Source organism: Carassius gibelio, chromosome B3 (assembly GCF_023724105.1).
Source record: "Carassius gibelio isolate Cgi1373 ecotype wild population from Czech Republic chromosome B3, carGib1.2-hapl.c, whole genome shotgun sequence".
Taxonomy (NCBI): domain Eukaryota; kingdom Metazoa; phylum Chordata; class Actinopteri; order Cypriniformes; family Cyprinidae; genus Carassius; species Carassius gibelio.
Window position 1 is genome coordinate 52,475,376 of NC_068398.1, and position 15,780 is coordinate 52,491,155.

The 15,780-nt window shown below is 40.5% G+C and overlaps 1 protein-coding gene across 10 annotated transcripts in view; it reads right to left on the reverse strand.

Moving 5' to 3' along the window:
* Positions 1–5,140: 5,140 nt before the first annotated feature.
* LOC127951935 (gastrula zinc finger protein XlCGF8.2DB) overlaps positions 5,141–15,780 on the reverse strand; it is a 176,300-nt gene continuing 165,660 nt past the window's right edge. For all 10 annotated transcript variants that reach the window (XM_052550092.1, XM_052550089.1, XM_052550095.1 and 7 more), the window contains exon 3: positions 5,141–6,347. In XM_052550092.1, the coding sequence (XP_052406052.1) occupies positions 5,473–6,347 (875 nt within the window). In that variant the 3' untranslated portion in view covers positions 5,141–5,472. The remainder of the gene's footprint in view (positions 6,348–15,780) is intronic.

Sequence of the window (15,780 nt, forward strand, 5' to 3'; positions counted from 1 at the left end):
GCCTAGCTTACTGAAAAAAAGTTCTTCTTTCAGATGAAAATAACAAAAACTTGATGTCTAGCATTCAATAAAAAAGGTCACCCAAAATACTTGTTTAGAGCAATTGAAAGAATACAGTAACCAAAGCTAATACAGAAAGTGCTTTTCCAAAAATAAAAATAAATACAAATTTACAGTGGGAGCCAGCAGCCTGTCATGGAGAAAAAAAAATCCCAGAATGCTCCACGTGAAACTTTGACGTTCTGACCTTTTTCTATCATGTTTAATGATTTTGATTAATATGCACAAGGGAGAAAGAGAGAGCAAGAAGCGCTTGTGTTGTTTGAAGACTGTGAGTGCGCGCGCAGCCGGGGCTCTCTCTCGTACGCACCCTGTCAGGCGCAGCAGTCATTCTATTCTACATCACTCACCGATCAAATAAGGCTTTTACAGCCGCCAAAAAAAAGGATCAATCCTGGATTGGTTATATAACCTTGGACAGAATGTTGATCCGGCCATCGCGTATATTCAGCGCACATAAGGTAAACGTTTTGCAAAAGTTTTTTAGAGAAATAAAAACAAGTCGACAAATGGATGCGTATTTTTTGCGTCGACGTCATCGATGACCTCGACGCGTTGTCCTATCCCTAATGGACAGTAGACCGTACACACAGTTTCAATGGAGGGACTGAGAGCTCTCAGACTAAATCTAAAATATCCTAAACTGTGTTCAGAAGATGAACAGAGGTCTTATGGTTTGGAACGACATGAAGGTGAGTTATTAATGACAATTTTCATTTTTGGTTAAACTAATCCTTTAAGACGTTCTCCCTATTATAAACACAGCATTTTTTTAATCAAGCTCTAAATATGGCTCTTTGTGGATCGGCGTTAGCCAGATTAAATGCATCTTCTCTGTATAATAATAATAATAATTATAGTAATTATAATAATAAATCTATTTTTATAGCGTTTTTCTAGACACTCAAAGACGCTTTACAATTTTTATTTACGTGTTTAATATAATAAGCCAAGCTCAGTCTGTTGTTAATGAATGCTCTACTGCCACTAATTACCGGATTTAGGGCTAATGGGTGTGATTGATCTTTGTGAGCTCTTTTGGAGCATGTTTTACAAGACAGATGACGTTGTCAATGAACAAGTTCTGTGCCCGAGTATTGATTGAAACTGTCGGGCAGTATTGTTGATCTGTATTGTTGAAAACTTTAAACAATTAAACAGAATTGTGATATATTCAGAATTATGTTATACGAGCAGAACTAAACTATGTTTTTGGGAAATAATAGATTCCTGGCCACTTTTACAGTAGTTTTTTTACTTAGAAAGATGTGCTAAAGCACAGTTGTGGTGTGTAATTGAGATTGGTCAATGAGAGGTCAGAACCAAGGAGGGAGATCGCGACTAGGTCTGTACAATGCACCGAAACTTTTAACAATGCAACAAAATATTTAAAGAGCATCAAGCTATTAAAATCTCTATTATGTAAGCACAGATAATATAACAGTTTATTAGTCAGTCATTTTTATTAGGTCAAACTGATTTGATAATGTTTTTAATTTAAGGCACAACCACAATTAGTCTGGCCCATCCAAAATTGGAATCCTGGCACCGTACCTGGTTAGCACTGGCTAGCTAATTTGAATGAAGTGTCAACTTCTAATAGTCTCATGCAGCTTCATTTCTAGGGCACTCATCTTGCTATGTTTTTTTTTCCAATGTTTTCATAGCTGCAAACATCACAGAGACAATGATGAGCACCCTGTCTTGGGAAGACTTGCGGGATCTTTTCCCAGGCCCAGATAACTTTATACGGAGAAAAGCGGTCTGGCATGCCTGTCATGATGTGATTGGCCTTTTATCTTGTCAGTAAAGCCGGTTCTTTAATCAGCGGTAAATGTATACGTGCGTGATTTCAAATGGAGCTGCATTAACTACACCGAGCCGTTGTTCACAGACAAGCTGTGCAAAACGTCCAAAATATGATCGTTATTTTGTGCAGCTTGTCTGTGAACAACGGCTCGGTGTAGTTAATGCTGCTCCACGTGAAATCACGCACGTGTAGAGATTTACCGCTGATTAAAGAACCGGCTTTACTGACAAGATAAAAGGCCAATTACTGGCCAATAAAAGCCTTCCACTCAGCCATGGTCTTCTTGTAACACGATGTGAGATCTCTTTCATGGATTTTGTCTAAGAGGATCTCCGTCTGTATGACTGAAAGCAGAGTGGCTACACACTTTGGGTAAGTCAGGTGTAGGGTATAATAGTAGGCCACAAGGTATAAAGCACTCTCAGTAAGCTTGTCTTTTGGAAAGGTGGTTATTGCCACATCTCCTACCGCTAGGAGGCAGTTAGATGGACCAACAATCAGGACTGGGCAGGAGAGAGGGTGTTTCTTTAAGTAGGAATTGGGGTCTTGCTTGGTTATCATTGGGGTAATAAAACCTGCTACCATACAGTGAAATCCTCTTTACTGACAAGATGCCCATTAAATATTGCATGCGATTTACTGTGCAGTCCTAGGTACTAGTTTTCATTTCCTGGTCGGAATTTATCTAAGTTAGCCCAGTGTTCATTTGGGGTGCACAACAATATTAGCCAACATGCCGATATCCTGGTATGTGATGTTATGTTATATTTTGTGTTGTTTTCACAATTCAGTGCAGATTCTGCTTAGTTTTAAGTTTATTTTAACTTTTCAGTTAATATTGAGTTTACACAACTAATTGTCTGTTCAGCAGATGCAGTCACTAATTCAGGTGCATCTACTGTGAAAGAGTATTGACTAAGCAGTTAAGTTGGGATAAAAGTGAATATAGCAACAATGGTTTTTGTCCTGTTGAGTTGTATGGTTCATCCTTAATGGTGATGTCCCTCAATACAACATTGAAACTAGTTGTTTATGTGAGCCCAAAACCTTTAAAGGGGGGGTGAAATGCTCATTTTCACTCAATATCCTGTTAATCTTGAGTACCTATAGAGTAGTACTGCATCCTTCATAACTCCAAAAAGTCTTTAGTTTTATTATATTCATAAGAGAAAGATAGTCTGTACCGATTTTTCCCGGAAAAACACGAGTGCCTAGAGGCGTGACGTGTGGGCGGAGCTAAAGAATCACGAGCGCGAGTAGGATTTTGTGTTGAGAGTGTTTGGAAGCTGTGACACAGATCCAGAGGCTGAAATTTAACAAGAGCAGCATCAGCAAAGGCGTCTCTATGTGGTATGTACTGAAACTGTATATATTTGCTTAGCGGTTTTGGAAAATGACTAAGTTCCACTTTGTCGTCTTTTTTTTGTTTGTTTTTTTTTAAGCTGTACATGTGGAAAGTGCAGTTTGATAACAACATCGCATGTTGTTTACTTGATGTGCTTACGCACTGATAGCTAAGTTAACAACACAGAGATATCTGAAGCAGTTTTACTCGTGCAGTTTGATAACAACATCGCATGTTGTTTACTTGATGTGCTTACGCGCTGATTGCTAAGTTAACAACACAGAGATATTTGAAGCAGTTTTACTCACCGCATGCGGTTCCAACACACGATCGTGACCCTTTTTCGTTGGGATTGCATTATCATTAAGAAATAAACGATGTGCAAATCTGTCGTCAAACTGGGCCTTGTTTGTAAAACAAGCATCTTCGAAATGCAGGGAACAAACACTTGCACAACTCCGTAGATGCTCTGTAAAAATAAACTCCATCCACTGGTCCCTTAATGCTGTTTCTCTTTTGGTAATCTGTGCAGGGTTGTCTTGCCCTGGCAACCAAAAACACACTCCTTTTGTGACATTTCGCGACGCTCTCGCTCTGATCAGTGAATGTCTCTGCTCTGCTATACGGGAGCGCGCGCTCTTCCGGCAAACGTGCCCTTAGCACCCATATAAGGAAATTCCGCTCCATCTAACGTCACACAGAGCTATACTCGAAAAAAACTTTCCGAAACTTGTGACAAACCGGAAGGAGTATTTTTGGAACAGAAATACTCCTTCAAACGTACAACTTAATTTTTGAAACTTTGTCCATGTTTAGCATGGGAATCCAACTCTTTAACAGTGTAAAAAACTCAGTATGCATGAAATAGCATTTCACCCCCCCTTTAATTTGAATGTTACAATATTAAGCATTTGTATTAAGTATGAATGGTGCAGCAGTTTTAGTGTGCCTAGTGTGTCTGTATGCTTTGAGGGTGTCAGATTTTGTACATGTATTGAGGGGCACTTTGGTCAGATATTTGGACCTGTCCTGAACTCACTCACATATTCTACTTTGTTTTTATTTTGCAGTTCCATAAATTTTGTGAATCAAACTGTTGATAAAAATGAAGCTATTTCCCTGCAGTCCTTTGAGACATTTTGCTGCTTAAATAAAATGTAAAAAGTTGGTTAAATGCAAGACTAGTTTTCATTTTTTCTGTCTTATAAGTAGTAGTTAATGTCTTGAATCTAGAACCGTATTACTTTTGTAGAGCTTACAATAAGGTAAATACACTTGAGATGAGTAAACTGTGGCTTATTATGGCAAAAGAGCACTGCCTAATACGAGTCAGGAATGCTAACTTCAAGACATTTTGTCTCAAAATGCCAGTTTCTAAACTTATTTCAAGTAGGTGGTAGACTTAAATCTAGAACAGTATAACAATTATAGAACTAAAAATTAGTTTAAATACACTTGAAACAAACAGGATGACAACAAAAAAACGATGCCAATTTTAAGGGGGAAAATACTATTTTTGAGCATCACAAGCTAATGTCTTATTTCAAGAAATCTTACCAAGATAATTTTCACTTGTTCCATTGGCAGATTTTTTTGCTTATTACAAGCAAAAAAAATGTTGTCCAATTTTGGACCAAAATGTATTTTCGATGCTTCGAAAAGTTCTAACTGACTCTCTGATGTCACAAGGACTACTTTGATGGTGTTTTTCTTATCTTTCTGGACATGGAGAGTAGACCGTACACACAGCTTCAATGGAGGGACTGAGGGCTCTCGGACTAAATCTAAAATATCTTAAACTGTGTTCCAAAGATAAACAGAGGTCTTACGGGTTTGGAATAACATGAGGGTAAATTATTAATTACATAATTTTGCTATCTGGGTGAACTAACCCTTTAAGTGAGGTATGAAGAATGGACCCATGATAATCAAAAACAAATATGCGTTTTATTTTGGTAGACTATCCAAGACATAAGCTGTAAAGGTAAAACCTTATTCTGAGAAGCTCATTTAAAAGCTTCATAGAAAAGCACAGAAATAGCATGTTTTTGCTTCCACTCAAAAATGGTAATTCTCAGTGATATAATAAATGATATATGGGGTATTCTGAGCTGAAATCACAGACACATTTTGGGGATGCCTGTTATATTACATCTAGTAAAAAAAAGGGCATAATAGGTTCCCTTTAATTACCAGTAAATTTACCATCACAGAAAATGGAAGATAATGGCCAGAATGCATCATTTTCTACAGTATATTACTTTTTTAATAGAAAACAGTGTGCTACTGATGGGATTGCAACTGACATTTCAGGTCCATCTGGTTTGTGAACAATGTGAACTCTTTTGTGCATTGTAAGATTTACTTTACATCTGAAGCTCTTTCCACACTGATCGCATACGAATGGGTTTTCTCCAGTGTGGACTCTCAAATGGGTGTCCAATGTTGCTTTATCTCTGAAGCCCTTTCCACACTTACCACATTTGAACATGTTTTCTCCAGTGTGGTCTCTCAAATGTTTGTTTAATCTTGCTTTATATCTGAAGCTCTTTCCACACTGACAACATACAAATGGGTTTTCTACAGTGTGGACTCTCAAATGGGTTTTCAATGTTGCTTTATGTCTAAAACTCTTTCCACACTGTGGACATATGTAGGGCTTCTCTCCACAGTGATATATGATGTGTTTTTTAAGAAAGTTTATTTGATTGAAACCTTTTCCACATTGAGAGCAGGTGAAAGCTCTCTCTGCATTGTGAACACTCATGTGGTCTTCAAGGTGACCCCTATTAGAGAAACTTTTTCCACATTCTTGGCAGGAGAACTGCTTCTCTCCGGTGTGAATCATCATGTGCCGGTTAAGGCTTCCTTTGGCAGTGAAACTCCTTCCACACTGTTTGCATGTAAAAGGCTTCTCTCCTTTGTGAATACTCATATGGACATCAAGGTATGCATGGCTTGAGAAAAACTTTCCACAATGAATGCAGGATCGACTTCCATTTTGTGTGGATGTCTTTTCAGTCAGTGAGCAACCAGAAGTTTTTTCTCCAGTTGTGAAATCAAAATTTTCATACAGATTTTGTTCTTCCTTTTTATTAAATTCTTGACACTCCTCTTTCAGCGGCATCAGGTCTAGGGTTAAAACAGAAACATTTAAGTTAGTAATAACAAAAACAACAGACATCAAAACAAGGTCGGGACACACCAAGCTATTGGTCAACGTCAGGCTGTTAGTGAGCATCTGTGTAAAACCTTCATTCTAGTGATGTGTCGTTCTTGAACGATTCGTTCATTTTGAACGAATCTTTAATGTGACTCGGGAAGAACGAGTCGTCTCGGGGAGTGATTCGTTCAGTCGCGCATGCGCATTATTCTATGGGTTCTGTTCTAGTAATAGTAATTCACCTGTCAGTCAATGCAGTCTTGAGCCGGAAAGAGAATTGATTAGTTCATAGTTCGAGTCTATCGGGTTTTTGACTCGTTCCTCAATCACGTGACAGCCCAATACGTTAAACCCAATGCAGCATGAGCCGGAAAGAGAATTGATTAGTTCATCTCATGAGTCTTCGGGTCGAGTCGTTCCTTAATCACGTGATAGACCAATACGCTAAAACCATAGACACTGACAGTAAAAGAATGCAGATAATTGAATAGTTCATCTTTCGGTTCTTCGGGTTTTTCGTTCTTTTGTACTGTGTGACAACATTGGCTAGAGTAATTAGTTCATTTACAACTTTCCTTACAAAATGGGTGCGTAGTACTTATTTATTATTAGTATTATTTACTCTTACAGTAACGTGATGCATTTCTGGTTTCAAATTGTTGTTTTTAATTTCTGTCATGGTGGTACTTTTCCATAACACTGAATGTGGAAATAAAGAGTTGGTTATGCTTAAAATGTTGATCTTTTTTCTGTCTGTTTGTTTTTTTTTGTTCAGTTATGCAGTTATTAAATCAGATTGTCTGTGTAAACCATACTTTTGTAACATATGACATTTTATAAACATTAAAAACACTGTACATACTTTTGAATAGTTGTTTATTGTTTATTACAGAAAAGCTTTGTAACAAAGAGGACAACTATTCCAAAATAAAGTAAAATAATAAAAATGTAAATAATTAAAAATGAAATTAAAATTAAAAGATAATAAAGCCACAGGGTCTAATAACCTTAACAAATGAACTTTAAAAGTACAATATAAAAAAAAGAAAAACTTAATATTGCACAACAAGCTATTCCCAAAATAATTTTAAACCATTTGAATAAAAAATAAATGAAAATTAAGAGATACTAAAGCTATGGAGCCTTATAACAATAACAAATTACCTTTTAAAATCACAACAACAAAAATATTGCACAACAAGCTAGTCTTTTTCTAAATAAATAAAAATAAATAAGCTTTAAAATAAATAACACACTGTGGCTATATTTTTAGGACTTGCTTTAAGGCATGTTTACATTATAAAAAAAAAAACAAGCTCCCTGACCTTGGATGGGCTGAGTCTGTGAGTTCTTCTATCTGAGATAATCTGCCCAGTTTTAGAAAAAAAAAAATTCAGATGGCACGGATGTGGCCACAATGCAAAGTCTTGTCTTTGTGACTTCAGAAAGGCTTGTGTATACTGGTGAACATCTCCTCCACCAGGCCAGAGGGTCTGATGTGCGGGGTAAGAGTGGCTCTGCAAGGTTGGCCATCATAGCATCTGAGGTCTTAGAAGAGGTAGCAGAAGGCCTCAAGCTTGCTACCCTCTCGTCAAAGTCTTCCCAAAACATGGCCCCTGCACTGGCAGTGCACCAGGATCTGAAACTCCTCACTCTGAGCTGGGTTAAAACTGTTAAAGCTGAAGTTATCATAACCTTAATGTCTTTAACATTTGTCTTTAACATTAATAATTCAAATTCAAAATGTTATTTGCTTTTAATGTATGTCATTATGTCCTTTTTTGAGCCATCTTCTTATACATATATTACACCAATATGTCAAGTCTGCCTAGGAAAAGCAATTATTATACCAGCAAACTCAAAATTGGAGTAAAAATGAACAAACTAGTCTATAAATACTTTTTTATTGTAAGCTTGGATTATTATATTATTATATAGCCTAGTGTTTATTTACCGATAGACAGTCAAGAAGACAAATTAATCAAAATTTTATTTATAACAGGGTTTTATTTATTTATAAAATAATAACAAACCACAGATCCTCAACAAACAGTAACAAAAACACGGTGACAGAAATGTCAGAAATAGCGCATGGGGCTGTCACGTGATTAAGGAACGAGTCAAACTCGACCCGAAAGACTCATGAGATGAACTAATCAATTCTCTTTCCGGCTCAAGACTGCGTTAGTTTTGCGTATGGGGCTGTCACGTGATTAAGGAACGAGTCAAACTCGACCCGAGACCCGAAAGACTCATGAGATGAACTAATCAATTCTCTTTCCGGCTCGAGACCGCATTGGTTTCGCGTATGGGGCTGTCACGTGATTAAGGAACGAGTCAAACTCGACCCGAAAGACTCATGAGATGAACTAATCAATTCTCTTTCCGGCTCAAGACCGCGTTAGTTTTGCGTATGGGGCTGTCACGTGATTAAGGAACGAGTCAAACTCGACCCGAAAGACTCATGAGATGAACTAATCAATTCTCTTTCCGGCTCAAGACCGCGTTAGTTTTGCGTATGGGGCTGTCACGTGATTAAGGAATGAATTAAACCCGAAGACTTCTTGTCAGATAAGAGGTGAGATGAGCTAATCACAGACTGAAGACCCAGGTAAAGAATGAGTATTTTTTTCTTTATCTCATAGCATTTTATTTTTGTATTGTTTGTAGTGTGATCAACGTTTGCGTAAGTACTAGATGTGTTGGGGAGGTAGCACTTAATATTTTAATAACATTTTGCTAAAATGAACGAAATGACTCGAAAAAAAGATTCGTTCATTTTGCTGAACGAGACTCAAAAGTCCGAGTCGGTAAAATGATCCGAACTTCCCATCACTACTTCATTCATATTTGGAACATAAATTAAGATATTTCCGATGGAATCTGGAGCTGTCTAACTGTCAATGCAACTGAAATGTTCCAAAAAGTCCTGAAACATAGCAAGGAAAATGTGACAACAGTGGTTCAATCACAATAATTCGAAGTTACAAGGATCTCTTATATTTAAGAATATTAAACAACACAAGGGTAATGACATAATTTTTTAACCCTTAAAGTTATCAACATAAATGATATTCAAAATTGTTAGCAAAAGCTGCTTTGCATATCAGTTTCTCCTTTTGAATGATGAATAAGTACTTTTAAAAGCTCCTGAGAGCTACATCTCATAAAGGCACAGGAAGCATGTGTTTGTTTGCAGTTGGCTGTATTCTGAGTGCTGTGTTCAAGTACAGCTTTTTATTTCAGTTGCTGCCGACACAAGGCAACAACACTGTCTGCTTCCGTTGCTGCTAATTCATTGAAGTTGGCTTGGTGTGTCCTGGCCTTAAGTTAAGTTTGGGTGTCAACATTTTTTGGCCCAGCCACCATCTACCCAAACCATGGTTTGTCGTGGTGGATGTTAGGGAATCTTACTTTCTCATTTAGACTGTAGAAGACCACAGGACGTTCCTCATGTTAACTTTTGGGAGCATAGTGTACCAGTTTTGAGAACTTCCATTCTGCCTGGCAGTAGCACCTTATATGTTCACAAAGCACATTGATGCAATTATGGCTGTATTTACACATGGCATGGTTGACCCTTGGGTATTAAATTAAAAGTACTTATATAGTTCACACTGAGCTGGACCATGAAGCAAGTAATGTAGCTACAGTTGAGGCCAAAATTATTAGCCGCCCAGGAATTTTGTAACATTTTCCTAAAGATCTTTCCAATGTTTGCAGCATTGATAAAACTGAATATACTCAAACACTCACCAGTGCCATTTAGTAGTTATTGGTACATTTTGGAATATAAAATACAATTTTAGGCTTACTTTATTTCAAATATAGTGAAAATGGGGTGGTCAAAAATATTAGCCCCCATGTGAATTTTTGCTTTCGAAACGCACCTAAATTAATCTCAGTTTTCAAACCACACCTGCGCAGTCAATTGGCTTCCTAACATCACCTTAGCATTCAATCATCATAAAAGGACTCCAAGGAACAGGTCACTCGAACACATTATTGAGAGAGTCTACTATAACTCACCATGTCAAAGACAAAGGAAATAAGTCTTGAGCTCAGAAAGAAGATAGTCTAGGTTCATGATGAGGGGGAAGGCTATACTGCCATTTCCAAGCATTTCACAGTGTCTAGAGCCGCTGTACGTTGCAACATCACCAAGTACAAGGAAACAAATTCTGTAAGAAAAACATGGGCGTGGTCATAAGCACAAGATTTTAAGAAGTCTGGAGAGGAAAATAGTCAGACATGTCTGCAAGATGACCCAGACATCTGCCAAGATGACTGTTGTTGACCTGGCCTATTCTGGAGTTGATGCTTCAAGGAACACAGTTGTGAGGGGTCTGAATCGTGGTGGGCTTCAGGGCCATCATCCCAGAAGAACCCCTTTACTCAAACAGTGGCACACCACAGCCAGACTGAGGTTTTCCAATGCACATTTGAAAGGTAAAGATCAGTTTTGGGAGTCTGTGCTTTGGTCTGATCAGACTAAACTGGAACTGTCTGGGCACTTGGATGTTGCTTATGTTTCCGAAGAAAGGGTGAGGCCTTCAACCCTAAGAACACAGTTCCCACAGTTAAATATTGTGGTGGGAGCATCACTCTGTGGGGCTGTTTTGCAGGCTCGGGCACAGGGAGCCTTGTTCGGGTCCATGGCCTCATGAAAAAAGAAAATTATTTTGACATTTTGAGGAATAATATGTAGAAATCTGCTCATAGTCTAGCCTTAGGTCGTCACTGGGACTTCCAACAAGACAATGACCCAAAGAATACATGGAAATTGGTCGAACAGTTCCTAAAAGATATCAAAACCAGGGTTCTGGAGTAGCCCGCACAGACCTCAATCCCACTGAGCATCTATGGCGAATGATCAAAGTGAATGTCCATGCTTGGAAACCAATGGAAGAATTGGCTAATATCCCTAAGGAGACTTTTTCCAACCTAGTAAATAACTACTTCAAGAGGTTGTTGTCAGTTGTGGCTCAGAAAGGGTACACTATTGACTATTAATGACCAGGGGGCATTTTGGACGTTTCATTTTTGCCCTTTCTTGTTTCAACTCACTATTTCAATTAAATATCCTAATTTAACTTAGTGGACATTTTGTCTTTGTTATTTTGGAAACACACTATTGACCCTTTCACACTGCACGTCGGACCCGCAATATTCCCGTAACATTGCCTGGTCGCCTTCTGTGTGAAAGCAACAACGTCCCGGAATTGATTACCGAATCGAACCCGGGTCGGGGACATAGTAACATTGCGGTAATCGATCCGGAACGAGCGCTGTGTGAACAAAGCCAGATCTAATTCCATATCGAAGTGATGACGCCCGTTATCGCGCGACTCTTTTACCGGCTGTTTTGAAGGAAGATAAACATTTGCGACGAAAACATATGTGCAAACTGTAATGAAGCAGAGATCAGTTAGTTCCTCACTTTCCGCGCTGACTCAGCGATCGTTTGCTTGCTTCAGTTAAAGTATAACGTGCCAAGCGTTGTCGACTCGTACATTACACGTCACGCGCTGATGTCACGTGTCGTTACGGGATCTTCAAGGGTTGTGTGTGAAAGCACGCACATATACCGGGTCATCACTGGCAGTGTGAAAGTGCCAAATCTAGCGACCAGGGAACAATTACAGGAACACTTTACCCCTGTATTTGCCGGAATGGCAGTGTGAAAGGGGCTTATAAAACACTTGATGTTAATGGTCATTTCCATGGAGAAATCAAGAGTTTTGTCTAATTTCATAAGGGGGGCTGATAATTTTGGCCTCAACTGTATATGTGAATGTAAGCCATCTGTCAAGTTGTATAGCTGAAAGTGCACCATAAATAAAGTTATTGGGCATATTTCATGAAAGGCCGAGCAGAAATAATTTTTCGGTCATTTGTTTTTTAGCTGAGATTTGAAAAACTGCTTTGATTAAAACACAGCGCTTGTCATTGTCACTTTTTACCCGGCCATCCAATCAATGGAAGAGGGGCAGTGCAATTTCTACACTGATCAGATCCTAATTGGACCACAACTGAACAACAAGAGAGAAATTAATATTACTGGCTACTGTTTTTAATTGAAATGTTCACAAGTTATACGTTTTCTGGTATTTGCCACAGAATGAGTGATTACACTAGACATTTCAGTAAGTTGTACTGTAGGATCTGTTATAAAATAGCTTATGTATATGGTAAATGTATATATTAAGTTCACGTACCCATTGAGCACGCTTCCATTTGTAAGATCAAATCATAAAAAGACAAAATGATTATCTTACTTGATATCCTAACTTATTGTTTTGTTACTATATACCTCCTTTAATTTTAAGTCAATCTGATCATTGCACATATATGGGTCTCCAAGTGTGCACACTGTTTGGCAGCCATTTTGAAAAATTTAACATTTTTAGATGTTTAAAACTTTATTTTGGGTGGGTTTCACTACTTATTGTAAAACTAGGAGATTAATGCTTAGACTTTTGCATATTATAACCTGGAACTTGGATGTGGGAAATAATTACATTAGATCCAAAAGATTGTGTGCTACGCTAATATATGTTACGGAATACCAGGACAGGAGGCTGTAAGTAACAGAAACAGTTTATTGAGGCACAGCGAGAAGTGCTGGGTGAAGTGATGGTGCTGAGGCAGTGAAGAATGGATCCATAGAGGAGGGGTTTTGACGCTGAAGGAAGAAGGTGTACCACACACACGCACGATGAAGACTGGGAGCTTCTGGAGATCGCTGGAGAGAGGTAAGTAGAGATAGAGTTAGTCCTTAGAATTAGCATACAGGTAAGACCTTGTCGCGAATGAGACCAGATGCTGACTGAGTGCGTGTATGTGGTATTTGTAGTGCTGAGGTGATTGCAGGTGGATGAGGATCAGGTGGGAGTGATTATTAATTCAGGTGAGGGAGTGCGCTGTGATTGGTAGGAGGTGGAGCCTGGCGTGTCTGTAACAGTACCCCCCTCCCCATGGCCCGCTTCTGATGGCCGAGGATCCCGACGACGTAGTGGACGTTCTCTTCCTCTAGGAGCCAGCCAGGGTTGATTGGAGTGGTAGGTGTTCAGTAGGTTCGGATCCAGGATTTCGTTGCGTGGGACCCATGAGCGTTCCTCTCGATCCACATCCTTCCCAGTCCACTAGGTACTCAAGTTGTCCACCACGCCGCCGGGAGTCTAGGAAGTCTGGAATTTCGTAGGCAGCACCATCTTCAAGGAGGAGTGGAGGGGGTCTTCGGCTGCGCCAGGTTCAGTGGAGGGAGAAACAGAGGGATGGTAAGGCTTGAGGAGTGACACATGGAAAGTGGGGTGAATTCGGTACTGAGGTGGTAGTTTGAGTTTGAAAGTGACCGGATTGATCTGCTCTAAGATGGTGAATGGGCCAATGAATCTGGGACTCAGCTTGTGGCAGGGTAGGCGCAGGTGGATGTCCCGGGTGGACAGCCAGACCTTCTGACCAGGTTGGTATTCCTGGGCCTCAGATCGGCGAAGGTTGGCTGTCATCCGCCTACGTAAGGCCCATTGCAGTTGGTGGTGAGCTGCGTCCCAGACCCCCTCGCTCTCTGGAGGACAGACTGATGGCCACACCTAGGAGTGAGTGAAATGCTTTCCATACCCGGGAGATGAACTGGGGACCTCTATCGGAGACGATATCTTCTGGAATGTCGAAATATCTGAAGACATGGTTGAACATTATCTCGGCCGTTTTCATGGCAGTGGGCAGACCTTTTCAGAGGGAGAAGACGACATGATTTAGAAAATCGGTCAACAATGACTAGGATGCAGGTATTATTGTCGGAAAGAGGAAGTTCAGTGATAAAGTCCACCCCTAGGTGTGACCATGGGCAATTAGGGATGGGCAGAGGGTGGAGCTTGCCTGATGGTAGATGGCGTGGACTCTTGGAGATGGCGCAGTCTGTACATCAGTTCACGTACCTTCTGACGTCAGAAGCCATGTTGGGCCACCAGAAGCGTTCTCTTAGCAATGAGAGGGTTTCATTGACCCCTGTGTGACCAGTGCCAAGAGATGTGTGAGCGGAGTGAATGAGTGGAGTGCGCCTTGTCCTGGGGGTGTATTGGTGTCCCGGTGGGCAACCTGGCGGGATGATGGTAGCGGGATTGGAGGAAGGAAGGGCCTCTGCAAACCAGGTAATGGGGCTGACGATGATTTTCTCAGGAAGTGTAGTTTCAGGCTCTTCTAGGTTTTCTTCGGGGCCGTGACACCGAGACAGGACGTCAGCTTTCACGTTCTTGGCCCCTGGGCAATATGAGATGGAAAAGTGGAAGCGGGTGAAGAATAGCGCCTAGCAGGCCTGTCTCGGATTCAGCCTTTTGGCGATCCGCAAATATTCAAGGTTCTTGTGGTCTGTGAGGACTAGAAAAGGGTGTTTGGCTCCCTCCAGCCAATGACTCCATTCCTCCACGGTTAACTTAATGGCCAGCAGCTCACGGTTGCCGATGTCGTAATTCACCTCCGCCAGGTTGAGCTTCCGAGAGAAGGCGGCACATGGGTGGAGGCGACTGGGATTTCCTTGTCTCTGTGACAGGACCGCTCCCACTCCAGTGGTAGAGGCATCGACTTCTATGACGAAGGGTCGATTGGGGTCAGGATGTACCAGTAGTGGAGCGGTCGTAAAGGCCCTCTTGAGGGAGTTGAAAGCATCTGTGGCAGATGGAGTCCATGACAGAGATTGGCACAGTCCAATGGAAGCAGATCGATGGCACAGTCCCACGGCCGATGTGGAGGCAGCTTGGAGGCCCGTTTGGGGCAGAATACGTCACTGAAGGGGGTGTAACAGGTTGGAATGGAGATGGATTGGTTGTCCACCGGGCTCTCAATGGAGGTGGTACATAAAGGAAGAGATGCTGGGGATAGTTTGGCTGGGATAGGATAACCAGTGATGCAGCCCTGGAAACAGGAGTCGCCCCACTTCAGGACTTCACCAGTCTTCCACAAGATGACTTGAATATGCTGCTCCAACCACGGGCACCCTAGGATGACGTCAACGGTGGATTCCTCCTGAACCAGCAGGTGGATCACCTCTTGATGGAGTAATCAGGTTTGGAGGGTGATGGGGCCCACACTATGACGAACACATCTTTGACTCAAATAACTCCAAATCGCTGTTTTTCAATGGAAAGCTTCTTAACTTAAAGAATGTATTTGCTAGATTTGTATAAGCAGTACACATCAAAACATGAAGAATGAAAATGCAGTATATACCAGATTCGTCATAAACACATCCACAGCTGTAAATCTTGGTTTAGTTAGGAAGGTAAGGGTCCACTGAACAACATCTCATGGAGCACGTTTAGTCCAATGAAGCAATATGGATGATTATTCCTTTGTTTACATTTCAGTTCTTCAGGGACAGAATTGTTTGTGTCCGTTAAGGAA